Below are 27,991 nucleotides of genomic sequence, written 5' to 3'. Positions count from 1 at the left end.
TCCAAAGCAAAAAAGCCATAGGAGAGACCTTATTTATTGGATTTATTAACTTGTATCCAGACACTCAAACTGATGTCCATCACTAGTGATGTTTTTTTTTTTACATCATTCAAATTCATTGAGCTGTCAGAAAGACTGCCAGTTGGTTAATTCTGCTACCTGCGTACGTCTGTAGGTTAGCAAGTCCAATACAGTCCATCATCATATAAAATCGAATGGGCAGTCATTAACTAAAATATGATCAACAATTGTGCAATGCAATAAAAGTTCCTTGCCAATATGAATGGACCATCTCTGAGAAAAAAAGTAACAAGACACCAGGGAGGTTTTGTTAATAACACTACATATATCTAAAAGACCACCACTACTTTAAACATTTGACCAGTTTGTGAGAAGGTCCAGGAGAAAAAATTAAAATAAAACAAAATAAAGACAGCAGACCTATATTGAACTGTACAATTGTTCGGAATCTCTAGATACTTTCTGGCGAGCTTATGCTCTGCAAGCTGTACTAGAAGAGGAAGAAGACAACATTGCAACACCCTATAAACAACATTAAGAGTATATTTTCCACAGACTTATGAGGATGGGTACTAGTCAAATCTTCTCTTGGTGCACTGTTTGAGTTCTACCCAAAAGAAAATGAAAGAAATTAAACATCCCTCGGCTGAATGACCACTGAATCTGATGTTGTCATGAACAATAAGAGAGCGGATAAACCAAGGGTTACATATTACTTGTCACATGTTAAAAGTCTTTGCAAGACAATTCACCAAAGCAGGATGTTTGTTAAGCAGTCCATGTTTCCCATCTTTTTTTTTTCTTCCTTTGAAGACACATCACTGATCTATTCATCATCTGGTTTAACAGTGTTGTAATTTAACAAGAGACCTGTGTGATGTATAAGCCAGTCATCATAGCCTTGATGAGAATTGCTGAGTCATGAAACAGTCCCAATAGCAACACTGAATGAAAGCAGCGTTGGATGGGCTCCTCGCCGTGTGATGTTCCCGCCAAACTGCTCTGCAACTGAAGATGTCATTAGCAGGTACAAGGGGGAATCCCTGGTTGGTGTGACAGTCCCAAGTCCTGACGCCGTGTCAATACTTCAAACAGTCCAGAGGAGCCTCTAGGCAGGGTAACGTTACAGTGAAAATCATTTGGTTTCTTTTGGTTGGAAGGGAAACTCAAAACCCGCAAACTAATTTCAGAGGCAACTTCGTTTCCATCCAATCCACTTGACCCTGTGACTGACAAGTGAGGCTATACCTTCTCATCAGGGAATCACTCTTACACACACACACACACACACACACACACACAGGATTCTTACTTGCTCATCTCTCTCATGAGGGGGTAGGTCTTCCAACTTAATAAAGTAAAAATGTGTGTTTTAGGCCTTGTAGTGATACATGCATCCATTATACTGATATACACTTTTTTTTCTCTTAAAAACAAAAATTGAAAAATAATAAAATAAAATAAAAAAGGTATTAGAAATGCAGCTATACAGAGTCTTTAGCTATTCCAGGGGAGTGAAGTGGAAGGTCAGGTGTGATGTCAGGAAGGGGGAGGAGCCCCATGTCCAGAAGTTGGTAGGTGGGGGAGGGAGGGGGCAGAGGAGAGGTGAGTTGGACCGGGACAGGGCGGGGTTAGTTACTGCAGCAGGTGCGGCTGGTGGGCTGGGCTGATTCCGTCAGGTCCACTCCCCTGTTCCGCCCACTGTTGGCTCCGGCAGCTTGGGGCTCGTTCTTAGGAAGCTTCTTTGCTGCAAAACAATAGCGACGGGATCAGCGACTACATTACACAGTATTCCGGATGCCAGCTCATATCCCTGTTCTGGTTTTGAGACAGGAGAACGTGTGTAAATGCAGCTTCACATCCTGACTACCTCACAATATGCCTACGTATTATGCATGAGCGAGCAGAACATTGGGAATATAGCATGGTAAAGAAAATGTTTTGTACATGCTACGGTATGCCATACTAACGACAACTCAGGTACTAGGGCTGTCTTAAATACTTCAAAGCTTCGTTCGATGGGCATGGGATTCGAATATGAAAATAAAATTCGATTATGTAAAAAAAAAAATATGAATATATATTATATATATATATATTTTTTACAAAATGAACTCTGCCTCTCTTTGTTAACTACAACAAGCAATGCTGTTTGTTATTTAAGATGAGGCCGGACTCGGCACTGACAGATTTGTGTTCATTGTGCTGCTTTTATAAAGCCTCAAATGACGGCTTACAATATTTAAAGTGTTTAGTTTGTCTAAGATTTAAAAAGGTTTAAACGTTACAGCACTGACAAAGTTGAAAGTGCTGTACAAGTCCAACATAAAATGAAAAAAAAATTATAATAATAAAAAATAAAAATAACTTTTTTTCTCTCGAAGCTTCGAATTAAAATCGAATCTTGGCCCCCGAAGCTTCGAATTCCAAAAAATAAATCGAAGGTCAGCCCTATCAGGTACCGTATGGGTTTCTCATAACAGCACACCCATGTTACTGTAAATGGGATGCGATGGAATAATGTGATACAGCGCATGTAAATGCATCCGTGATGACATCAGAGAGAGATCATCCTGAGAAGGGATAAATGTGTAAAACAAAGCATTAATAATGAAAGAATTAAGAGGTTTGATTCCCACCGGAATTAGACATGTACTCACAGTATTGTAACACAATTTGGATAAAAGCATCAACCAATTAATTGCACACCAACAGAGGATCACAATCCTCACATTGCATTTCCTTTAGGGACGCACCAGCACATATTATAGTATATCGGTATTTGCAGCAGGGTGTCTACATGTGGTAGACTGTGGTTGTACTGGGCAGCTCCCAGGTATGAATGGAATTGTGTGAATGTGAAGCAGGGCGTAGCTGAAAAAGAGCATCTGTGCTCAGCGAACCTACCCTAAATAAAAGGTTAAACATGTAAAAGTTCAATTCAAGACTTTTAAAGACGCTTCCGGTTTAGCTTGAGAATGGAGTAGGTCACTTTGGTTAGAGCTCCTCTCCCGTTATTTTTATTTTGCTTTTAAAAGCCTCTTTTTACACCACCAATGCGTTTAAACCTCGACGTATATATCAACTGAGATCTTCAACTAACTATATTGACTGAAAGAATCAAGATGGCACCAAGGAAAGAGAAACCGGGAACTAAATCAACTGCAGACGATCCGATTGTGGATACGGGTTCCGTGCGTGACAGAGCAAGAGATAGAGGCAAAAACAGCTGAGACTGCCACCTCTTCCACCGTCCCCGCCACCTCCGCCGATATAGAATCTCTTGCTGAGCTAATAATCACTGATAAGGTTGACGCTATCAAAGTAAAACGCACTAAACGTCTCGTTGATTTTCTTGGGGTCTGTAACAAGTCCCTGTTGGTCCTTAATAGCAGGTATATCAGCAAATTGTGCATTGGATCGTATCTTCATAGCTAGTAGGTGACTCGGTTTAGAGCCACGAAAGTAATAATGTTGTCTTGTACTGCGTATTTGAAATTCAGATTGTTGTCTTAAAATGGAGTTAATCTTTTTTTTCAGCTAGGTCGGGAGGTGACAGGGGGTGCACGGCCAAAAAAGTTTGGGAACCGCTGGTCTAGGGGAAGCAAAAACATAATCTATTCTAGAAAATGTCTGGTGTCTTGCTGAGAAAAAAAAAAGAGTACTCTCGGGCCGTTGGGTTGAGTAGTCGCCACAGATCATTTACACCTGTATCCTTGGCCCAAGCCTGTAATGCATTAAGGCGCTCCCATAGTCCAGCAGACTGTACACAGAGCAGACTCCGCGGAGGTCCGCGCGGACTCTTGAGCTTTGATCTCAGCGGACAGCAGACCCACAGGTGCGAAGCTACTATTTTCTGACGCGCGGACATCCGCGCCGCTGACTTGGTGTCACACAAAACGCTGCTCGGCGTTTTGGTTGACATCGAACTGCATTTAATGTGACGCCGATCTGCATTTTACTCTGACCACTCGCTCCGTGCCAAGAGAGATGTTTGAATGGCTTTTCTAAATGAAGTGTGTAAAATTGCCAGTTTTATTTCGAAATATTGGAAACGGAGATAACATAGAATGTTATCTCCGTTTCCAATATTTTTAAATAAAACTGGTGCTTTTATTTCATGCAATGCGTGTTTCATTTCAGCACCACGCGCTGTCCACCTCAAGCCTATACGGTACATTGCATCTCGCTACCTGTTATTCAAGTGCGTAAAACTTTTTTTGTGGGAAATGTAGTAAAACTGGTGCAAGAAATGTAGGAAATAGACCGCGGACGTCCGCTGAGATCTGCTCGACTATGAAAGCACAAAGAGCCGCGCGGACCTCCGCGGAGTCTGCTCTGTGTACAGTCTGCTCGACTATGGGAGCGCCTTTAGAGGCCTGTTTCTGATCATTGGAAGTGGTGGTATTAGATTTATCAATCAAGGGATCCCAGATGGCATTAAAATCCGCACCAGTTATAAATGAATACTCAGGTAGATCCAACATTGTTCTAGTGAGAGTAGCGTAGAAGTTAGCATCGTAAAGATTAGGGGCGTAAGCCGCTACCAAAGCGATTTTCCTGTTACTGTATTCTATCTTAGCAATGGTTACTCGTCCGTCTGCATCAGACCATACGTCCAACAATTTAATATTCAACCCTTGTTTCACAACTATAGCTACACCACGAGATCTAGTTCCAAAAGATGAATAGCTTATGTTTTGATATATTTTATCCGCCAGCTTACCATTGTCAGCCAATATAAGGTGCGTTTCGCTTAAAAGAGCCACATCAACCTACGCTTTTGCGTTTATGTTGCATGTTTAGACCCCCAGTATTCCAAATCAATATATTCAAACTAGCCATAATCTAAACATGTTGCAGTATTTCTGTGTAATTCGTCTGGAGTAACTATTCATAATGGATATATATCCAACTATTGAGGTCCTGTTGAGAGCCGTGCTTGAGCATGATAACAAACATATAGAAGACACATACATATAATCCCCTATCCCCATTTCCCTCCCTCCCTTTAAAGTACACGACCGGTCTGCCCAAAACGAGCAATTCATCCTTAACTTTCCTATGCAAATTGCCATAGGATCTAAAACTATCTATTCTACCATTAGTAGAATGTCAACAGTGGCTTGGCCACTCTCCCGTTAAATAAAAAGGAGATATGAATATAAAAATAAAATAAAATAAAAAATATGCCTCAAATATCAAAGTATATTCACTTAAACCTTATACGAACTTGTGTAAGTTAAAGCACCCTGAAGACTAAAAGAGAGGTATTGGACTAAAGAGAGGTATTGGACTAAATTAGAGAAACCTCAAAGAGTATAGAACATTTACTCAAATCTTAAAAGACCTTTGCTAAGTTTAAACACCTGGATGGAATAAAATGGAAAAGTAATGGAGCTATTGCAAAATGATAAGAAGGTTTTTAAATACGTATATGCAGTTCGTCCCCCAAGCCAGGGGTGGGGGCGATGTTCCGCTGTGAAGACTGTTGTTCCTTCGGAGGTGATCTAAGCTGTGTGTATAGTAGGGGTGGGACGATACATCGATCCAGATCGATACATCGATGTAATTATCAACGATCGAATCGGATCGATGCGATGTAATAAGATCGATTCATATCGATACTCTTATTTTGAAAATCCTGTGGCGAGTCGCATAACTGATTGTGTTAAATGGGCATATGATATCATCTCATATCGATCGCAGGCACCTGAATCTAATCGTATCGTATTGTATCGTGAGAGACTTTGTGATATCGGCAAATATCGTATCGTTGTCCAAAGAATCGATATCGTATCGTATCATGATGAAACTGGTGATTCCCACCCCTAGTGTATAGTCACAATAATGTTGTTAGACTTCCAGAACACTCAATATGTCACAGAACGTTATTAATGTTCCAGCACATTCCAATATGTCACAGAACGTTATTAATGTTCCAGAATATTCCAATATGTCAGCAACAGAAAAGTGTACCCACACAGGGGAAACCTCAGGCCCCACCCAATGACTTGCATAAAACTCATAGATCTAGCCGGCCCAGATATAGCGAACCATTAAAATTATACGATATCCAGCGTCAAATATTAACCTATTTATAAATCGATGCACTATCAGATCAGAGCTATTTACTCCTAAAGGGCTCTTTTAGTAGAATGACTTCCCGAGCACCAAGATGGCGTTTTAACCCGACACTGTTGAAAAACCCTGAATTCAATTTACAATTCAACATTAAACTAAATGATTTCCTACAGATTAATGCGGGTTCGGTACAAGACCCCAGAATGGTATGGAGATCGGTAAAGGGTTTTATTAAGGAAAACACTACTGTCTTTGCCTCCAACCTCCGCAAGAAACGTCAATCCAAATTGGTAGAACTGGAAATGCTACACTCATCGTTGTTCTCCTCTTTACAACGCAACTACTCAATTGGAGTCTCAAATTAAAGTGTTAAAAAAAAGATTAACTCCATTTTAAGACAACAATCTGAATTTCAAATACGCAGTACAAGACAACATTATTACTTTCGTGGCTCTAAACCGAGTCACCTACTAGCTATGAAGATACGATCCAATGCACAATTTGCTGATATACCTGCTATTAAGGACCAACAGGGACTTGTTACAGACCCCAAGAAAATCAACGAGACGTTTAGTGCGTTTTACTCTAACCTATACAAGTCAGAAGTGGTATTCGATCATAATAAACTGGATTCATTTCTTGATCAAATTAACCTACCTAAAATTTCAGAGGAAGACGCTAAACAGTTAGATGCACCTATTACACTAGAGCAGGGGTAGGCAACCCTAGGCACTGCATAGGCACGCAGGGGCATTTTCAGGCACAGGAGGCAGCATTAAAAAAGAAAAAAAAATGTTTTGCTTTGAAATATTATAGTGAAATATTTTGCACTGTTGTCGCATTTATCTTGTTGAAATCCTCCCACAGGTTCTTTTTACTACCACATTTAATTTAGACCCTTTATTTGTTTATTATTTCAATTTAGCTGGAAATACATTGCTACATCATTCAGTAACATTTGCAGAGCCTTATAACAAAAACATTATAACTGTCCTCCTTAAAAAAGACAAAGACCCCACCGACTGTGGTAGTTATAGACCCTTAAGCCTCCTCGGAACCGATATTAAGCTGTACGCTAAAGGTACTAGCCATCAGACTTCAAAAGCATATGACATCTTTAGTTCATCCTGATCAGACAGGCTTCATAAGAGGCCGCCTGATCACAGATAATATTAGACGATTACTGCATGTGATAGACGCCAGCAAAGAAGCTGTACCTCCTGTAGCTGTATTATCCTTGGATGCGATGAAGGCCTTTGATAGGTTGGAATGGTCTTATTTATGGGCAGTACTTGGAAGGATGGGGTTAGGAGATGGATTTATTAATATGATCAAAGTACTATACACAGATCAGTCTGCCATGATTATAACAGGGAAATTCACCTCCCCAACCTTCCCTGTGTCGCGTTCGTCCAGACAGGGTTGTCCTCTTAGTCCCGGACTGTTTGCTCCATCTCTAGAACCTCTGGCACAGTATATAAGACAATCCCAATCCATAGAGCCAATCTCAATTAAGGGCACACAGCATCATATCAGTTTATATGCGGACGATGTAATAATGTACATGCAAAACCCTACCACCTCACTACCTGATCTTCTCAAGGTAATAGATGATTTTGGCAATCTATCGGGATTTAAGATAAACTGGCCAAAATCTGCCTTTCTTCCACTTAATGTGACTGCGAAGGCTACCTCACTCCCAGTAAATATACCAATGGTAGAACACTTTAGATGTCTTGGAGTTGAGATATTTCCCACAATTTGCCAAACGGTGAAGTATAATTATACCGGATTCCTAGGTAGGATCACAAACGACTTCGGCAGGTGGTCAAAACTAAAAAAATCAGTACAGGCCCGAGCATCAATAGTTAAGATGGATGTTTTGCCTAGAATCAACTTTTTCAGTTCAATGTTGCCGTTACACCCCCCCCCCCTGTTGGTTACTGGCAAAAATTACAATCCGCCGCATATACATTTATTTGGAACAATAAACCTCCACGAATAAAAAAATCCACTGCACAGAGAAATAAAGCCAACGGGGGTTTAGCATTCAAAGACTTCAGCTACTATTTTAAAGCTTCTCTTTAAGACCACTGATCACCTGGTTTGATTCTCAAGCATCCTGGAGACCATTAGAGGAGAACATAGTGGCACCACATAGACTGCATTATCAATTAAGCAATGCAACTTGAAATTTGGCCCTCTTATTACACATGTGATTCGGATATGGCGTGACACACAGAAAATGTTTACTAACCAACATAAATGGCATAGTCATTCTCCCCTATTTAATAACAATTCACTCCTTATTGCACAACAACCTATCAGATTTACCAAATGGGAAAAGAAGGGCATACATACATTGGGGGATGTTTTCAACGACCGGGGTTTTTGCAGCTTTAAAGATATATCTAACAAATTGAACCTCACCAAATCCACTTTTTATTTCCATCTACAATTAAGAGCAGCTTTAAGGGCTCATGGAGTTCCATTAAAGGTGCCACTTGAGCACCACAGATATCACAAATTCTTTTATGGAAAGGAGACATCAAGAGGCTTCGTCTCTGATTTTTATCGTCACTTACTTACGTCCTCATATGAGGTCGTTCCTCTAGACTTAGTCTGGAGGAAGGATATACCAAACTTGGAAGTAGATTTTGATGAAGTTTGGGCAAACGTACGGCTTTCATCACGCAACCCGGATCATCAACAGATTAATCTTAATTTTATTCATAGGACTTACTTAACTCCTAGACGTTTGTACCTAATGGGGCTTAAACAAGACTCTCGATGCTCCTTATGTTTAAACGGTGATATTGGTACATTTATGCATATGTATTGGGAATGCTCTCCGGTTAAGATATTCTGGGAAGAAGTAACCACGCAATTATCAGAATTTTTATTTCTGACCATACCTGTACTGCCTTCTGTATTGTTGTTGAATGATGTTTCTCAGTTAGCAGCCTCTATACAGGTAAAGAGACTAATTTTGTCCGGTCTTACGGCTGCTAAAAAGCTGATAGCATCACGCTGGATTCAACCGGATAAAATGTGCCGGAAGGTATGGGTTCTTACCTATCTCGATGTGATTTATCTAGAGATATCTACCGCAAGAATTTTAGGAGTTAATGAAGCCAGCATAGCAATCTGGTTAGAGGTGGTGGAGAGGATAAAGGTTAGCATATGAATTTGTAATTCCTGGTGTTAAACGGAATAATGGATGGATTGTCCAAGAGGGGGTCCTGAGGGGGGAGGGGGGGGGAGAACGAGCAAGAGCATATGTATTGTATTTATTATGGGTAAATCTTTTAATCTACATTTATTTTGATTTAAGTACTGGACTGTCATTATTGTTATTATTATGTCAATCATAGTCCTGTGGTTTATTGTGGATTTCTACTGTTTATGTATCGTGTGTCTGGTTTTATGTAAAATGGTAAATAAAAAACATTTGTTCAAAAAAAAAAATACTTTTAAAGACATTTTAATGCCAATTTTGCAATAACAATAAGCACCAAATGTGAAAATATAGGCATCGTCTTCTGAGTAAATACACACTAGTCAGGTCAAAATAGTCAGTAAGGCAAAATGACAGTAACTGGCTGAGTTGAAGAACATTTGTCTAAATTGGTTTTATCAATGTGAAAAAAAACGTTTGTCGCGCACGATTTAGCGCTTGAGTGCCAACGCTGTAGTCAATGGGAGGGCGAGCACATTTGCGAACGCATAAACTATATCTTAATTTATGCCTATAATAATAATAGATCAAATTTATATAGCGCCTTTCATAGAACCCAAGGTCGCTTCACAATAAGGAAAAAAAATAGGGCTAGGGAAATAGGGGGGAAAAAGGGGGATGAGGGAAGGTAAGGGATAATGGACCTAATCTAATCTAAACTAACTGATGGGGAAAAGCCTTGGTGAAGAGGTGTGTTTTTAGAGCAGATTCGAAGGTGTCCAGGGAAGGTGTTTCGGGGGGGAGAGAGTTCCAGACGGTAGGGGACGCCACGCTGAAGGCTCTGTCCCCGAAAGTCTGTAACCTGGTGTGAGGGATGGAGAGGAGACCTAGATCAGAGGATCGTAGGTTCCGGGATGGAGTGTGCTGGTGGAGGAGATCAGACAGGTATCGGGGGGCGAGGGCATGGAGGGACTTGTAGGTGAGGAGCAGGAGTTTGAAGGTGATGCCGAACTTGACTGGGAGCCAGTGGAGGTGGATGAGGGTGGGGGTGATGTGCTAATACTATGCGTCTAATACGCCCGTCGCTTATCAATGACTTGTTTGCAGTCAACATTGTCGAAACGGATTGTTTTTTAATCGTTACATTTCCGTTTTATACCATTTTGAAAAACGCGTGTTTTTTTAAACTTCCAGAAAGAAAAAAGATTCTGCAGGAATCGGGCTTTACTGGAATACACAAAACACTTTGTCATTGTCAACTCTGGCAGCTAACACTGTTTGTCAAACAGTGTTGAACTTGGGTGCTATAGTCTTGAGTGCATAGTAGTATAGACTGATAAGCATGTTTGTTCCAAGATCTCCAAAAGTCCAAAGTCTTCTGTCCAACCCCAATCCAAAATGTAACAAAGCCTCCGATTGGCTCACACAGACAGCACAGAACTCAGCAAAGTAAGGTATCGAAAAAAAAGAAGTATCGCTTTGGTATCGGTATTGAATCGCAGGTATCAGTATTGGCACTGGTATTGAACATTTTCAAACGATACCCAGCATTATTTAAGGACCCGTGGCCACCCTGATGGCAGCATTTCCCCAATACTAACATCTGATATGAAGAGCCATGTGAAACATGTCGGAACTCAAGCCACTTGATGTTCAGCATTTAACACTTTGATTACCACTGGTGAACATGGTAAAACGTGGTTAAATGCCAGCACCCACTTCAATGATAGCGTTGTGAACGCATAATCTCTGTCTTAAATTATGGCTATGTGTCTAATCTGCCCGTCGCTTATCAATGACTTGTTTGCGGTCAACATTGTCGAAACTGATGTTTTTTTTTATTTTTTTTTTTAAATATATAGAATCCGTGATAAACGGCATTTACTGGAATATTCTGGCATACACATTTTTCAGCCTATTTATGAATCGTTTTCAAATAAACGCTAGATTATCGATAGTATATGTGTATTTATGCACGCTATATAAGCGATCTGAAAAGTATATTCTCTCATTTCCTGATCAGCGAGCACACACACACTCCCAATTGAGCTCAGAGAGACTCTGCAACACTAGCGTGAGGCTCGATTGATGAAATATGAATTCAAATCTCCAATAAAAAAAAATACGACAAACAAACGCTATATAGCGTTGCCGGCACTCAACTGGCAGCATGAACTAACGACAAAATGCGTCGCTGGCATCCAAAGTGTTAAGGTACATGTTAGATCTCTCCAATAGTGATTTTGTCCAGTAACTCCAAATTAATGGTCAGTCTGTAGTATTAAGTAAAACAAATGGGGTGCTCTTGTGACTTGGAATTGACATCGGCAGTGAAAAAGTGTTATCTGTGCCTCCCTTGTTTCTTTATAAGCAAGGATTTTGACTTAAGTGTCGTATAAATACTGAAATATATTTTCCTATAATGGACCTTACCAAGATATCCCTGGATAACTACAGCAGCTATGTAGGAGCATAAGAAATGTAAAAAGTCAGCATTTTGCGAGTGTAGTATGAACACTTACCAATAGCCATGAAAATCTCGTTCACGTTCATAGAAGTCTTTGCTGATGTTTCCATAAAAAGCAAGCTGTTATCATCTGCATAGGATTGCGCGTCCTGCAAAAGAGAAACAAATGGTAAGAGACTCTTGTTCCTCACATAGAGAAAATGAGTGTCACTACCCAAAGTGGTTCAATGTGTTTATAGTAACACTAGTGATCTTAATTTCACATGTGCAAATGCAGAAATAGCTTGTATCAAATTTGCACACTTGCCGTTTAAAATGTGGTCTCCTTAATGACCATTTCCCGGAGCTTGAGATGAATGAGGTTCTACAGAAAATGTATTATACAATCATGTTCATTAATGAGCATCAAAAGGGCACAAACCTGAAAGTCCAATGCTCTCTTGTTTGCGAGGTCAGCCTTGTTCCCAGCCAGCGCTATTACGATATTTGGACTGGCTTGTCTCTGAAGCTCCTTAACCCAGTTCTTCGCCCGTACAAATGACTCCTGGCAAACACAAAAGGGAGAGGAGGGGGACGCGAGTCAAATAATAACATGGTCCATGAGGGAAAATATTAGAACAGGAGCGTTCTCGTCATTCTCCGACTATGCTTTGGCTCGACTGAGATACAGGACATAGATTTGACGGAAGAAAACACTGATCGAATGTGACACTCATATGGAATGTTCCTAAGATAAAAGCTTTGTTAATGTATGCCCAGCATTGCAAGAGAACATTCAGTACCATCTAGGTCTGTTTGATTGAAAACTCAAAACGCACTACTAAGCAGAAGGAAAGGCTAAAGATGTTTTGATGACGTTTTTGGTGATCGAGGAGTGCGGATAGCTGGAAAAATGAACACAACTTACATTCGTAATTTAGATGACACTTTTATCCAAAGCGACTTACAAATTGTGTACAAGTCAACAGAGGGTACACCTCTGGCAGCGAAGGGTCAGTGATATTGTTTGTCTAGTAGTGCTGAACTTGAGTGCTTCCCTTGGAGTGCATAGTAGTAGACATACAGTAGTAGCATAATAGTAGTATTATGCATAGTACATAGTATTATAGACATAGTAGCATAGTAGATATTAGTATAGACATAGCAGCATAGTACATTGTAGTATAGACGGTAAGAAGTTGTTTATTCTTTCATTCCGATTTTGAAGTGTATTTTTAGTAGACGGTGGAAGATTGGGCTCCAGGTTCCAGCTGTCCTAATTGTGGTGGGAACTTCATTCAATCACCATGGAGAGAATAGCCTGCTTAGTTTCAATGACCCCCCAGTGTCACAGGCGGCCGGAAGATGCAGAGCGTAGGGGTCTTGAGAGACCACTGACTGGAGGTAGGAGCTGTTTCCTTTGTTGCATGGAATGACGGATTTGTGTGGCATTGGGAAGCCAGTCCAGTTCTCTGAGAAGTGGGGTCACGTGGGCCGACATCAGTAGTTTGAACATCAGGCTGCGTTTCTGTAAGAGTTGAAGTGCAAGCCAATAGACCAGCTAGCAGAGCATTGCAATAGTCAAGGTGTGACATGCAGGAGGAGTTAGGTGGCTTCTTTTGTCAGGAAGGGGCGGATTCTTCTCACATTACTCAGAAAGAATCTGCAGGTTCTGGTTGTTGAGGCGATGTGAGCAGAGAAGCCGGCCGTCAAGGACTAAACCTAGGTTCTTGGCGGATGGGGATGGATGGAGCCACAGCTATGTTCACCACGGTGAGTGAAAGGTGGGTCAATGGGGACGATTCAGTACTTGTGGTAATTGTGACCCGGCACGGTCTAGGTCGGATTGTGCCGGCAATGAACATTCCTCACAAAAGCCGAAAACGTTGCAAAATTCAAAAATAGGTAAAAATAGAAATATTGGCATTTGTTCTCTATCCGTTTCCTTATTTGCGAAACTTAATACAACTTGTAATGTGTTAATTATGGTTAGATTGTCCGACAGTATGTATTCCGACGTACTGGAAAGAACTACATTTGCCTCGGAAATACTCCGGGAGACAGAGATATTACAGCTCATTTCCATTCCGAGACAACGGACTCAGTATGCTACTTTGTTGGCGGTATCTGGCAGCTATCTTTTGACCCGTGTGTGTTCAATTGTATCTGAATCAGGCATAAAAGCCTGACTGGCAGTGCGCATAGATTAACTCCAGGAGTGCGCGCTCCTTAAATCGGACTGAATGGCTCATAACGGAGTCTGTCTCTCTCTCTCTCTCCCCCATCTCAAATGTTACATTATAAAAACGAACAGGATAGTTGATTTAACTTCATTAGCTGAAATATTCTAAAATCATTAAGTCTGCTATAAGCGTAAATGTGTGTGTGTGTGCGTGCGCCTGTCCATCTCTGATCTTTGGAAAGTTTGATAGTGGAGTTTGATAGTATTTACTGAGGATGGCCAGATAATGTTGATAATATGCAAGTTAAGTCTGCTATAAGTGTAAATGTATGTGCATAACTCCGGGAATCCGCAGAGGCATGACGCATTCACCTGTAAGGTTAGGTGCAGAAAAGTGTCCAGATCTCAGCGTAGGAAGCACTGATCGACTCGCGCTTGGTTTTAAATTGTTCAGGAGACTCATGTGCATAAAAACCTAATTATGATCATGTCTCTTCCACAACGACAGCCCAAGCTGCGAGTGAATTACGCAAAGGGGTTAAAGCCATTCTCCCCCAACCAACCAAAAAATATACTAAATAAACTTTTTATTACAAATGTGCAACTTTCAAAGTATGTGCAACTTTCAGAGTACAGTCCATTATGATGGGAAAGTATTTAGCTTGTTTCACCGGTTTGACTATCTCATCGCTTATTTTGTCTCCAATCAGTACTATGATTTCTTATACAACGGCATGCAAATTTCTCGATTCTGATTGGCTGAAACAGTCATTTTACACGTCTTTATTGGCAACAATCCACGCTGCTGGCCCAGGACCCGCCCACAACCGACCCACATCACATCACTCCGCCGGATCACAAGAAGGTGGCCAATAATATTTACAAATGGATATGTTAATGGCGACTAAACGACTAAATATGAAGCGATTCTGTCAAGGGGAATGTGTTAGCCCTTTAAACAATGTTGGATGATGTAATTGATGGGTCTTGAGGCAATCTAGAACAAAAGAAAAATCGCGGTTTGATTGATAGATTAATTGATTGATTTAAATTTCTACTTCCTTCTTGCTACTGACTGCAGCGTTCTCTCTCACTGTCCGACGCTGGCGTACCCACAAACACACACACACACATACACACACACACACACACACACACACACATACACACACACACGCACACACACACTGTGACACACACACACACACACACACACACTCCTGTCTGCAACAGCGGGCGAGTCAGACTGAGAGAGAAGCAGCGCTGTTTTAAGTGAGCATGGTCTATTGAATTGATTGATTGGTTGATTGCTAATTTTATTACTGTACCCCTGGTTTCCAACTGGTTAAGTTTAGGCTAAAAGAAATAAATAAAAAAATAGGGCGAAGAAAACGTTTTTTTTCCTATGCATTCCCTTAACAATTGTGTGTATTGAGCCGTACTGTATTGTACCCATTCTGCATCTGGTAATAAAATTTTCAATCAATCATTCCAATAATACACAGTTGGATGTGTTAGTTGGTTGGATGCACTTCAAGCTGCTTCCACATGAGGCAACTTCTCTCAATCATTCCAATAATACACAGTTGGATGTGTTAGTTTGGTTGGATGCACTTCAAGCTGCTTCCACATGGAGTTGTGGGAAATACTTTTTCTGGCGGATGGCTTTTTCAATAAATCTTCGATTAATGTGTGTTTATTGTATAGAAATAAGGTTGGATGAATCTGGCAGTTGTATAAAAGCTTTACACCACGTGCAGTCGTGATTTGTGACCAATAAACCATGCCTAGGGGGGTCTAACGACCCTCGGCTGCGCCTCGGGCCTAACAACCACCCCTAGGCATGGTTTATTGGTCACAAACCACTCCTGCGTGTGATGTAATGCTTAAATAGATGGTTGGGTTAGTGTTGCTGCATAGTCATTGAGCATCCTGGTGGCCTGGGGATAGAACGGGATCACAAGTCATTAGACTAACAAAGGCAGAGCTGCTCTCAGATTGAATGTGTCAAGTCAGGGGGGGGGGGTTACATTGCTTTCTGGGTAAAGTAGTCATTAGGTGGTACGGTGGTGTAGTGGTTAACACTGTCAGTGTCGCCTCACAGCTAGAAGGTCCAGGGTTCGATTCCCACTTGGGGACCAGGTTTCCGTGTTGCCAGGTACCCAGGTGGGGTATCTCCCGAGCCTTTCTGTGTGGAGTTTGCATGTTCTCCCAGTGCTCGCAAGGGTTTCCCCTCCCGATAAGATAAACCCAATGGAAAAACATGCACAACAGATCACTAATGGTGTTGCGTCCCTGACGAAGACAGACAGGAGCACTTGGATTGGTCCCCGGGGTGCGGAGACTCAATTTCAGAGACTCAATTTCATCGGCGACCCAAACATTTTATTGCATGCGTGTGTTCCTGTGTGTGCCGCCCATCGCATTTGTGTGTCACTGTATGATGAATAAAGACTTCTTCATTATGCATGACAAGACAAGGTTTCTTTGAAGCCCCGTAGCTCAGGAATGAGTAATGTGTTATCAGCATGATTCATAAGACATAGATTGAAAAGTATCCACCCGATTTGTACAAGTGATAGCGTATTTTGAAGGCATCAACCTGTACTTTCATATCATGTTAAAATAAATTCTGTCTGGTCACATTATCTGCTTATCGTTGGCAAAATGCTGTTCCAGCTATGACAAGCATGAGCGCCACTGATAACAACTGGCAGGCCAAATAAGAATGACTCACCTCGTTTGTGATGTCGTAGACCACAATGGCCGCCTGGGCACCTCTATAGTACATGGGGGCCAGACTGTGGTAGCGCTCCTGACCAGCTGTGTCCCAGATCTCAAACTTGACTGTCGTGTCGTCCAAACATACTGTCTGAGTCAGAAAGGCCGCTGCAGGAGGACAAGAGGTGTGAAAACAATTAACATGGTTAAGTACTGCAGCACACTCCATTTATCTTACCGTAAAATAGCATCACACAGGAACAGCATTTAAAAAAAGATTAATAATAATAATAATAATAATAATAATAATATTATTTAGTAGAAAAAAGCCTGCACTGACTGTACTCATCCCTGTGCATTTATCAAGAACATGCTTCAAAACCTTGTGGGGAGAGAGCGTCATCACCGGGATCTCACCAGGCAGCTCAACAAGCAAATGAATGAAGCACGGAATGGAACCAAAACTAAAACTTTAAAATTAGGGATGTGATTGATTGATCATTAAGGATTTACTCTAACACATGACATTTACTCAATCTACTATCAAACACTGATATGTTACCGTTTCAGGCGACAAAATACGTTCAGCGGTTCTCGAGTTACATGCCGATATGTGAAGCGTGCGCCGAAGTAGACGGCAGACTTTTTATTTTTTCAAATACCACTCCCGTCTCCCAAGCCTCTACCTCAGTCAATCATTTGGCGATCTCGAAAATTATTGGACAGGGTTGTAACAAATTAGTGTGGCTTTCCATTGGTACCCCACATAGGAATGAGCGAATCAGGGATCTAGGTGAAAAGTCACGAGCGCAAACAGGAAGAGACATTTCCGCGGAATGCATTGGAGGAAATAGTTTTCTGCAGCCTTTTTCTAAAAGATTTTTTTTTAACTTTTTACCAAAATCGCTCCTAATCACTAATTTCACAGATTTTTATGAAATTTGGACATGTACTACACAAGACTTCAGGCTATGGACCCATGTTGTTTTTTCAGCCTATCCAATTTTTTTGGAAATACTACTTCTGGACTACTAACTACTACAGAAAAACATGAGTAACAAGTTTTCTACAACTCAAGTTCAGACCTATGTTACTCTATTTCATTAGTAGCACTAAAAGTGAATTTTCTTTATTGTATCAGAAACTCTGATACTGATACTGAACTCAGAATGTAATCTTTCAAAAGAGACCAGGCTCATGCATGTGCTATAAGTATAATTAGTATAGTATTTTGTAGTCCTCAAGTTTCTTGGTAGGGGCCCCTCCTCCTGCTTGAACAGAGATTCACATTGATTGCCTCGAAATTCTGTTGCCTAAGCGTATTTTACCATCGGAACGTGTATACACACTGGTAATCGCGATGCGATCACTTGGAATTATTCTTTTTGGAATACCTTCTGGCTAAGGTAAGGTATATTCTATGTCTATTTTACCGAATCTGAAACTTGTTTTTCTAACAATCACAGTTCTGTGTTTCACCGGACGTAAAACATGCTCGACAAACACAATCACAGTTTTGAGTTAAAACGACCCCCCACCCGCCCTTGATGATTTTGTGAAGGTACATATATATATATGTTATATACCTTTGATTGATTTGGGAGTATTTGAGGGTTCAGGGAATCAACCAGAACGATTCAGGCTTATTGCTCATAACATGTTTTATCTCGCAATCTATGAAAAAAGACTGGATTATCTTGGAAATGCGTGATGTTTAGCGTGTAATAAACTACAAACTACAGTGTGTAGAAACAAACTATTTTTTCCATGTTGCACTACAAGTAATGTCTGTCAAATGAGCCACACCATTGTCTCCACAGCTATAATACAGAACACAGCTTTGCAAATATTGTGAAACACCGCAGAAACGACTATCAAGCTGGCCATCTAGCCATGTCTTTTTGAGTCAGGAAATGCACAGAGAGTAACTGCTAAATGTATTAAGCTGCAACAGTGCAGTAAAACAAGCCCTGCTGCATTGCTGCTCTAACTTCCCTTTGGTGGAAAAACTCTTCTAAATCAATGGACACTGGAAAACAAACAGAAATGCATGATATACCTGCTCTAGGTTAGAAGATTTTCATCTTCCAGAAAATGCTGCTCTGTCTATTATTGAATATGTATTTTAAATGTTCATTTCACTGTAATTTCACACTTGATTCATTTCCTCGTTGAGCTTCCTGGAAGATCATTTGTGACACTCTCCAAAAGTGTGTGATGCGTTCTTGATGAATACAGGGTACAGTGGGCATTTCCTTTTTCTAACATTTGGTACCAAATTACCAAATATCAATTACATACAATTGTTTTATGAATCATTGGATCATGTTGCAAAGCACTATTGAAGTAAAACATGACAGATTATTATTTAACAATGTCCAGGTCTGACTGATTATTATTTTTCAATGTCCAGGTCTGAATGATTATTATTTATCAATGTTCAGGTCTGATTATTATTAATTACCAGGGTGTATACATGGAATATATATTGGAACATGTTGCAAATCATGTTGGAGATCATGTTGGAATATATATATATATTGGATCATGTTGCAAAGCACTATTGAAGTTTAACAATGTCCAGGTCTGACTGATTATTATTTATCAACGTCCAATTCTGACTGATTATTATTTTTCAATGTCCAGGTCTGAATGATTATTATTTATCAAGGTCCAGGTCTGATTATTATTATTCATCAATGTCCAGGCCTGATTATTATTATTAATTACCAGTGTGTATACATGGAATATATATATTGGATCATGTTGCAAATCATGTTGCAGATCATGTTGGAATATATATATTGGATCATGTTGCAAAGCACTATTGAAGTAAAACATGACGCAGATTATTTAACAATGTCCAGGGCCCTATTACCCGTACCTGGTTCAACTAAGTCGATCAAAAGTCCCATTATCCAGATTCAATTAACCTGATGTTTGAATCCGCGCTTTCCCTGTTCCTCGAAGGTGGATTCAGTCTCGTTAATTCGAACCAGACTTGATGCTCAGGATCAGTGCGCGCGGCCACCTCAGCTGAAAAGACCGCATGTGTCGATCGCAGAAATCCTGATTTTCTAACGGCATTGATTGATTGATTTAAAACTTTATTAACATATTGCAGAATGGGTACAATACAGTACGGCTCAATAGCCTCGCCGACAAGTTAAATGCATAATCTATAGGCTAATGTTAAGTCCCTCATTACCCCAATTAATCAGATTATATTTCTTTAAATGTGCCTGATGGCAGTAGGCTTAATGGAATGAATAATCGAATGAGATCTATTGCTAGCGAAAATAATTAGTTAAACTCTTTCAGAATAAGTAGATACAAAGAAGCCCAAAGAGTATCTAATTGATACGAATTAATAGATGCTTATGAGGATATCTGCACTGTATGCGCTCGGCTTAGGTAACATGTACTTTATATATAAATACTAAATAAATACTAAATATTAAAGTGGCTGCTACTAGCTAGTGTGTGAGCGTGTACAGTGTGTGTGTTGTGTGTGTGCTCATGTGTGCTTGTGCGTGGAGAGTTCAGTGTTCAAGGCTCTGATGGCCTGGGGGAAGAAGCTGAGCCGAAGTCTCTCTGTCCTAGTTACTGGTGTTCGCAGGCGTGTGCCTGACCGCAGCAGCATGAACAGGCTGTTGTTGGGGTGGTGAGGGTGCTGTTTCCATACCAGGCAGTGATGTTTCCAGTCAAGATGCTCTCTACAGCTCCGGAGTAGAAGGACTGGAGTATCTTCCCAGATACTCTGAACTTCCTTAACTGTCTCAGCTGGTAGAGGCGCTGCTTCGCCTTTTTTACGACCGAGTCTATGTGTGTTGTCCATGTCAGGTCCTCTGAGATGTGGATCCCCAGGTACTTGAAGCTGCTCACCCTGTCCACGGTAGCCCCGTTTATCCTCAGTGGTGTGTGTGTCTCCTGCTGTCTCCTCCTAAAATCCATGATCAGCTCCTTGTTTTTACCAATGTTCAGGAGCAGGCTGTTGTCCTGGCACCAGCGTTCCAGTACCTCAACCTCCTCCCGGTAGGCCTTCTCGTCGTTGTCCGAGATCAGCCCCACCACCACTGTGTCGTCCGCAAACTTCACTATGGAGTTGGAGCTGAACTTGGCCACACAGTCATGTGTGTATAGTGAGTACAGCAGGGGGCTCAGAACACAGCCCTGGGGGGACCCGATGCTCAGGGTGATGGTGTTGGAGGTCTGACCCCCCACCCTGACCGCCTGGGGCCTTTCGCTCAGAAAGTCCAGTATCCAGGCGCTCAGAGCGGAGCTCAGACCCAGCTCGATCAGCTTGTCCACCAGTCTGGTGGGGACTATGGTGTTGAACACTGAGCTGTAGTCAATGAACAACAGTCTCACATAGCCCCCCTTCTGGTAGTCTAGGTGAGAGAGGGTGCTGTGCAGTACTTGGGAGACCGCATCATCAGTGGACCAGTTTGGCCTGTATGCAAATTGCTAGGGCTGACCTTCGAATATTTTTTTGGCAATCGAAGCTTCGGGGCCGAGCTTCGATTTTAATTCGAAGCTTCGAATTAATTTTTTTTTTTTAGTCTTATGTTGTGGGACTTGTACAGCACTTGTAAACTGTTGTTTTTAAATGTGCTTGTTTAGGTAATGTAATTTCTTTTACCATAAATTAGATTGGTTTATTTGGAGTATAGTGGTGTTTGTTTGTTGTTTTGGCCTGGGCTCACCCTTGAGCTACATGTGCTTCCTTTGCATCTCAATAAATATCATTGTTGTTTACAAACGTGGTCCATCTTTTCTGTCAACCAACTGTTATGTTACAGCCCTTTACCCTTAGACACACAGGGGTCGTAACAGTGCTCTATAAATAAAGTGGATTGGATTAATGAATTAAGTAGCCCCTTTCGTGACTGTGACGCAGCCAACATGGCTGTGTGATTTAATTCAAGGTGGATCGCTGTTGTCGTTTGAACAACTTCAGATTTCATGGGAACTACCAATCCCCCAAATCAAGAATGTTTAAGATGAATGAAGTAAGATTTTGATTATTTGAAATATGGCCTGTGTAGACTAGACTATGCACAGAATTGTGTCAGTCTACAAGGTCCAGCAATGTAGACCTTGTAGACTCCACTACAGACCAATTATCAGTGAATGTTCATGCATTTTTAAGAAGGGCTACTTCCACAAAAAAAAAGAACTCACCAAAACATCTCAGTAGCACCTTATCTAAATGTTCTATTTCATATATGGAGATTCATATTTATTTATGTATTGCATGCATTTCTAAATTGTATTTCCTATTTTGTTTATTCATCCCAGTATCTTTCTTTCTTATGTGTGGAATTCTACAAGGCATTTACATTCACATTTACATTTAGTCATTTAGCTGACGCTTTTATCCAAAGCGACTTACAAGTTCTGTACGACAGGTCATCAGGAAGGATACAACTCTATCAGCTGAGTAACAATATTCATCAAAGTGTTGCGTGTTACAGTGTAGGTGGACAAGTGCATGACAGTAAGGTTAGTTAGGGTTAGATTTTTTTTATTTAATTTTTTTTATTTTATTTCAGATAATGGTTGAAGAAGTGAGTCTTTAGTCGACGGCGAAAGATTGGACGGGATTCGGCTGTCCTAACTGGGGTGGGTAGTTCATTCCACCATTGTGGGGCAAGGACTGAGAATAGGCGTGTAGGTGGTGTATATGTGTTTGAGGATGATATCCTTCAAACAGGCAATAGTGATGATATAATTTGGGCAGTGCTGAGCTGGGTTACTTTCCTCCAGTGTATTTGTCCCCCGGCCCCACCCAATGGCCCCATGCACACACACACACTGAAGTAAAAAATTTAAATTAAAAAAAAAAAAATTTAAAAAAAAAATTATATTTATTTATTTTAAACTTCGATTTTTTTTTAATGTTCGAAGCTTGTGCCATCGAACGAAGCTTCGAAGCTTCGAAGTATTTAAGACAGCCCTACAAATTGCATAGGGTCCATATCACTGGGGAGGGAGGCACAAATGTGATCCTTGACCAGCCTCTCGAAACATTTCATGGCCACAGAGGTGAGTGCCACCGGTCTGTAGTCATTGAGACCTGTTTGGGAGGGTTTCTTTGGTACCGGGATAATGGTAGACATCTTGAAGCAGGCAGGGACCACCGACTCCGCCAGGGATCGATTAAATATGGTGGTGAACACAGGGGCTAGCTGGTTAGCACAGGACTTAAGTATGCGTCCCGTTATTCCATCTGGGCCAGCAGCTTTTCTGGTGTTCACCTGCATAAATGCTCTTCTCACACTGTGTACCGACAATGAGAGCGTCCCTGCCTGCAGCTAGCCTGTCTGTTATGTTGTATTATTGTTTTATGCTCAGTCTTATGTCTGACCCTATGGGATGTCCCCCACCCCCTTTTTTTTGTCTGTTTTTATTGAGTTTTTTTTTTTTATATTTTTTTGTTTTTTTCTTCTTCTCTCCTCTCTTTTTGTCCCATCCCGCTCTTCCCTTTCCCTTTTTTTTCTTTCTCCCCCCTTTCCTCCCCAACGTCTGCTCATTCTAAGTTACCTGATGTGTACCAAAATAATTGTTCTAGTGGCCATCGCCCACTGGGAAAATAATTTATATATTTTTTAAAACAATATATAAATATATTACTTGTAGCTATAACATAACGTAAATTAGTAAATTATTAACCTTTTTTCTTGTGGTCGATAGTATTTAATTTATGTTTTCTGATGAGACCGTGTTACAGCGGATGATGATTAGGTCTCCAGACCAATTTGTATAGATTCTCAGTTCACACTCGCATCTCCTGCATACATACAGTATTTCACAGGCTCATAACCACAATAGAAACCACAGAATGTGCTTATAAAATGGTCATACCTCCGATTGTGCTCTCCTGGAATTCATGAAACTGGCCCTTGACGAAGCGGAGTACAAGACTGGACTTCCCCACAGCAGACTCTCCTAACAGCACTAGTTTGAACTGGCAGATCTTGTTGCCTGCGTTCGGCCCATTGGGCCGTGTTGCTCCGCCTCTATTTGCCATGTCATACACTCCAGTCTCTTCCTCTGGGTTGCAATGTACCAGTAGAAGTCACTCTGAAAACGGATTAGACACAGAATCATTGTAACTGATGATTACTGATTGACTACCATGTATGAAAATATAGCATACTACCAAGAAGATTTGTGGTAGTACATGACTTTAAACTGACTGACAGTCAAGTTATGTTACAAAACCACATGTATTCACATTAGGAGTGTAACGATGAGACCTCACAACAATTAAATTCGATTACGATTCTTCAGGCAACGATTCAATGCATCATGAAATCTCTTCATTTGACCACAATTCGATTCGATTCATTTTCTATCAGTTAATTGCCCCAAAAATGTTGAATACACAAATATGGCTGGGGGAACTGATTCACTCAATAAAAATACAAAAAAAAAACATAAATTATTTTTATTTTATAATTTCTATTCATTTCGATTATAATCGATTCTAACATTTTCAAATCGATGCAGTTGAATAGTCACATTAGAATCATGCATAGATGCACCGTTACACCCTTAATTCACATACACACACTTGACATCCCTTCCAGATTTCAGCCTCCGAGGGGGAAAACTGTGGACAATAGAGGGTGAAGACACTTGGTGGACCAACCAACCAACAGGGCGAACTATAGAGATGCAGGTTTTGTTGTTGGAAACTTGCATCCAATTTATTACTGCGCTACTCACATCTAGAATAATGTTAACCCTCCTCAGGGATACTGGAAAGCTCCACGGGTTAGCAAGAAGATTTACATTTTAAATGGTTAAAGACAGAATAGCTGTAAAGTGCTACTTTTACCAGACCTTCGTTTCTTGACTGAATTTGAAGATATTATGATGTATGCTGACAGTGGCTCTCTTCTATTCATAATATTAAATCGCAGACATCTTGGATGCAAACAGTGGGTGATTTATCAATAAATTACAGCTGTGGCCAATGAGCTGTGGCACTGTGCCATAGTGTATGACAAAACCTCATGAGAATTAGGGCTGTACTCGAATAAAGAAATTCTTAATAGTCATAGGATTTGTTGACTAATTGATTAGTTGATTTAATTGATAAATCTGTAAACAAATAAAAGTTTTAACAATGTAGCAACAATGCAGAAGGACCTCTTTAAATCTAGTACACAAACCAAACAGACTGATTAATCGATTAATCAACTGTGAGGAGCAGCCCTAATGAGAATACTATGAATATGACTGTCAACTAGGCCATATCCATCTATTGGTGAAGATAATTCTTCACTACAAGCAATATAACAGTGTGTCAAATGACATTGGGTATACAACTAGGGCTAGGCTACATAATATTTGGAGCAACAGATCTTAAAGAGATATTTCACTCTAGTAGAACCTGTCAAGTTTCAGCAGTTTAACCTCCATCTAAAGTCATCTACAGTAGCAACCACTGCTGCCCCTGTCGTCTGCCGTCAACACTACCATTCCTCCCAGGTGTCAGGACTTCATTCACTTCCATTTGTTTTGGGGACGTAGTATAAATATATCTGAAGTATATGAACAAATTACTGCTGTGCAGATTTCAATAAAACAAGACAATTCTGTCAAACTTACATGCTTGTTTTGGCATTTGATGTGTGTTTTCAGTTTTATTACATTAAAACTTTTTTTAATAAGAATAAAAGCAGATCCGACCAATGTGTTGTAGGTTTGAGTGTGCCATGTATCTTTGCCTTTCCTGGAATGTTTGGGGGAGTAGTTACCCATGGTTACATGCTGCCTTGCTGGAAGAAAGATTCTAAATATTTTGCGAGAAGTTGACAGTTGGTCAAAATACATCTCATCTCAAGTGAGAAATAGTTCATATATAAAATGGCAACAAGTCATTAGCTCCAAAAAACCTGTACCTTTGACTCAGAAAAATACATTACACCAAATAATATTGCTGTAATGGTTTGTTTATACTTCAGAAGTAGGCCTATAATATTTAGACTTCCTCAAAATGAATGAAAGTGAATGAGAAGTCTGACACCTGGGAAGAATGGTGGTGTTGACAGTGGATGACAGGGACAGCAGTGGTCGCTAGCTTACTTTAGAAAGAGGAAAGACTGCTGATTTTTTTTTAAATCTTTTTCCCCCCCTTCTTTTTCCGTTTTTCTCCCATCCCAATGTTAGTCCTTATGCCAATTCCCAATCCCCAATCCCCTTCCTGGTCGTTGCGCACTCTACCCCCTACCGTCAATCGGGGAGGGCGGAGACTATCACATGCTTCCTCCAACACGCGTGTACCGAGCCCACCGCTTCTTTTCACCTGGCAGCGCGGACTCTCACTGGGAGAGTGTAACTAACGTGTGGAAGGTCACACTACCTCTCTCAGATCCTTCCCTTGCTGTGCAGGCGCCCCGACCGAACTGTAGGAGTCGCTGTTTACAACGACCAGGACCCACCCTCGCCGGGTTTCCCACCCGCTAACACTGCCAATTGTGTTAGTATGGACGGTCGGCCAACCCGGAAGCACCACAGCTGGATTCCATCCCACTGTCTCTGTGGTGGTAGACAGACGCTTAATCCGCTGCGCTACCCGGCCGCCCCTTTTCAACATCCATTTTTTGGCAGCTTTTAGTGCAATTCCCAAACTTTTCAAACCCTGGAAATGATCAAACAGTCCTATACTCCTCCAGCCTCTGTCTTCAGTCATGACTTGGGTACATAAAAAGTCGCTACTTGATGCTGTTAATTGTTAATTTGTTGGGGAATCCAAATGAGCAGTGTTGAACATTTTAGCCTAAAACGTTCAGCAACATTTCATGCAACTATCAATCTATCTTTTGAATCTGGTTGATGCAGTCTTACAGTAGACCTGACGAAGATCCATCACGGATCTAAACATTGTCTGATTAATTAATAAAGAAATCTAGACCTCTGGTGTGCAGGTTCTACCTTCAAGTCTTGTTCTGCACATAACCCCACCCACTGTCGGTGTGCTTACAACTAATCTTTCGCTGCAGTCTGCATACAAAGTCTTACTTCCGGAAGACAATAATGTAAAACAGGACACAGCAACTAAGGTTTGGAAACAAATGGCTGGGAAACAACATTAACAGAAATGCTGCTAAAGTTTCCCATGTTCAGGAAAATATATTTCAAACGTGTATCAGTGGCAGTGAGCTGACCAGTAATGTGCCACACCTTAGCTTATGTGCATGTGGAAACTTGTAGTAACACACTTCTGAGTCCTGACAATACAACCAGAGAGAGAATTATTTTAAATGGATCGGAGGAGTTACATATGGCCTTCGTTCTCCTGGGCATGGCTAGGTTGTCAATTATTGCATTGGGCATGGCCAATGGGTCTTTAAGCTATCAAGTTATAGCTAGCTAAATAAAACGGGATACATTATCTAACGTTAGCAATGTCTCAATCACACCAAGAGGTAAACATCGACTAACGTTCGCTGGGCTAAATAATTGCTGTCAAGTGGAAATCATGTTACGTCACACAGCAGCTAACACTGTTATTGATGTTGTTGACGAGCTCAGATTAGCAAAGCTAACGTTACAAAGGTGTCTGGCTCGGCTCGTCTTCGCCTGTCATCAAGCAGTGGTTCGCTAGCTATAGTTACATTCGGGCTTGTTTGAACCCCTCAAAACCAGACGTATATAACGTTCTATTTAAAATAGGATGAGCTAGGTTAGAGAGTACCTAACACCAGATGATGCAGCGTTGGGTGTGTAACGGCTAGCTAACATTAGCTAACTAGTTGACGTTAGCTAATTCATCATTGCCGTTAGCTAGCGGCTACACCCCAAACAGAACGACTGTTCCAAATGGACCAGTCCAGTGGTTATTATCATACAGTTATTGCTAACTTGGCCCCGCCAGTAACGCGTTAGCCAGCCATCCAGCTCAGAGTGGGGCTGACATCATGAGACTCGGCCTAACCTGCGTTCACTTGGCTGACGGTGTTCAGCTAACGTCCCCACATCGGGAGGAGCCCTCCGGAGAGCAGTTTACTAGCTAACATTACTCACTACTCACCTTTCCAAAAGAGGAAGCAAGTCAACTTGAATGGTGTCCTAATTAAATATCTGTGGCGGTTCAGTATTCACAATACGACGACTAGCTAACGCTAGATTTCATAAGGCTTCCACTTCTTGCAACTTGCCTCTTCGCATTGTACTCAGGAGGATGATGACAGATCGGATGACTGGACTTGACATCTGCCTACGTAGCGGCGAGAATGGACCAATCACACATTAGCGTCCCCCCCCAATTAATGGGTATTTAATAAACTTCCACATAACTCATCATCCACAGAACCTCGATCATTTGGATGGGTTTTCTTTTATT

General features: G+C 41.0%; 1 protein-coding gene across 1 annotated transcript; it reads right to left on the bottom strand.

Moving 5' to 3' along the window:
- Nucleotides 1-15: 15 nt before the first annotated feature.
- Nucleotides 16-27,820, bottom strand: rab5ab (RAB5A, member RAS oncogene family, b). Its single transcript, XM_084337008.1, has 6 exons — nucleotides 27,680-27,820; nucleotides 23,500-23,718; nucleotides 16,649-16,800; nucleotides 12,172-12,294; nucleotides 11,806-11,899; nucleotides 16-1,768 (listed from the first exon to the last, which is right to left on the bottom strand). Exons 2-6 carry the CDS (start codon nucleotides 23,663-23,665, stop codon nucleotides 1,653-1,655), a joined length of 651 nt encoding a protein of 216 aa, XP_084193134.1. The 5' UTR covers nucleotides 23,666-23,718; nucleotides 27,680-27,820; the 3' UTR covers nucleotides 16-1,652.
- Nucleotides 27,821-27,991: the final 171 nt, after the last annotated feature.

Source organism: Notolepis coatsorum (assembly GCF_963971535.1).
Source record: "Notolepis coatsorum genome assembly, chromosome: 19".
NCBI lineage: Eukaryota > Metazoa > Chordata > Actinopteri > Aulopiformes > Paralepididae > Notolepis > Notolepis coatsorum.
This window is presented reverse-complemented; position numbering and strand designations above follow the sequence as displayed.

What these genes read in the sequence shown, in the direction of transcription:
- rab5ab (XM_084337008.1), bottom strand. Translation starts at nt 23,665, where the DNA reads ATGGCAAATAGAGGCGGAGCAACACGGCCCAATGGGCCGAACGCAGGC. An exon ending in AGAGAGCATTGGACTTTCAG is followed by an intron (nt 11,900 to 12,171) that starts GTTTGTGCCCTT and finishes TCTCTTTTGCAG; the next exon opens with GACGCGCAATCCTATGCAGA. An exon ending in CGAGATTTTCATGGCTATTG is followed by an intron (nt 1,769 to 11,805) that starts GTAAGTGTTCAT and finishes ATTGTTTTGCAG; the next exon opens with CAAAGAAGCTTCCTAAGAAC.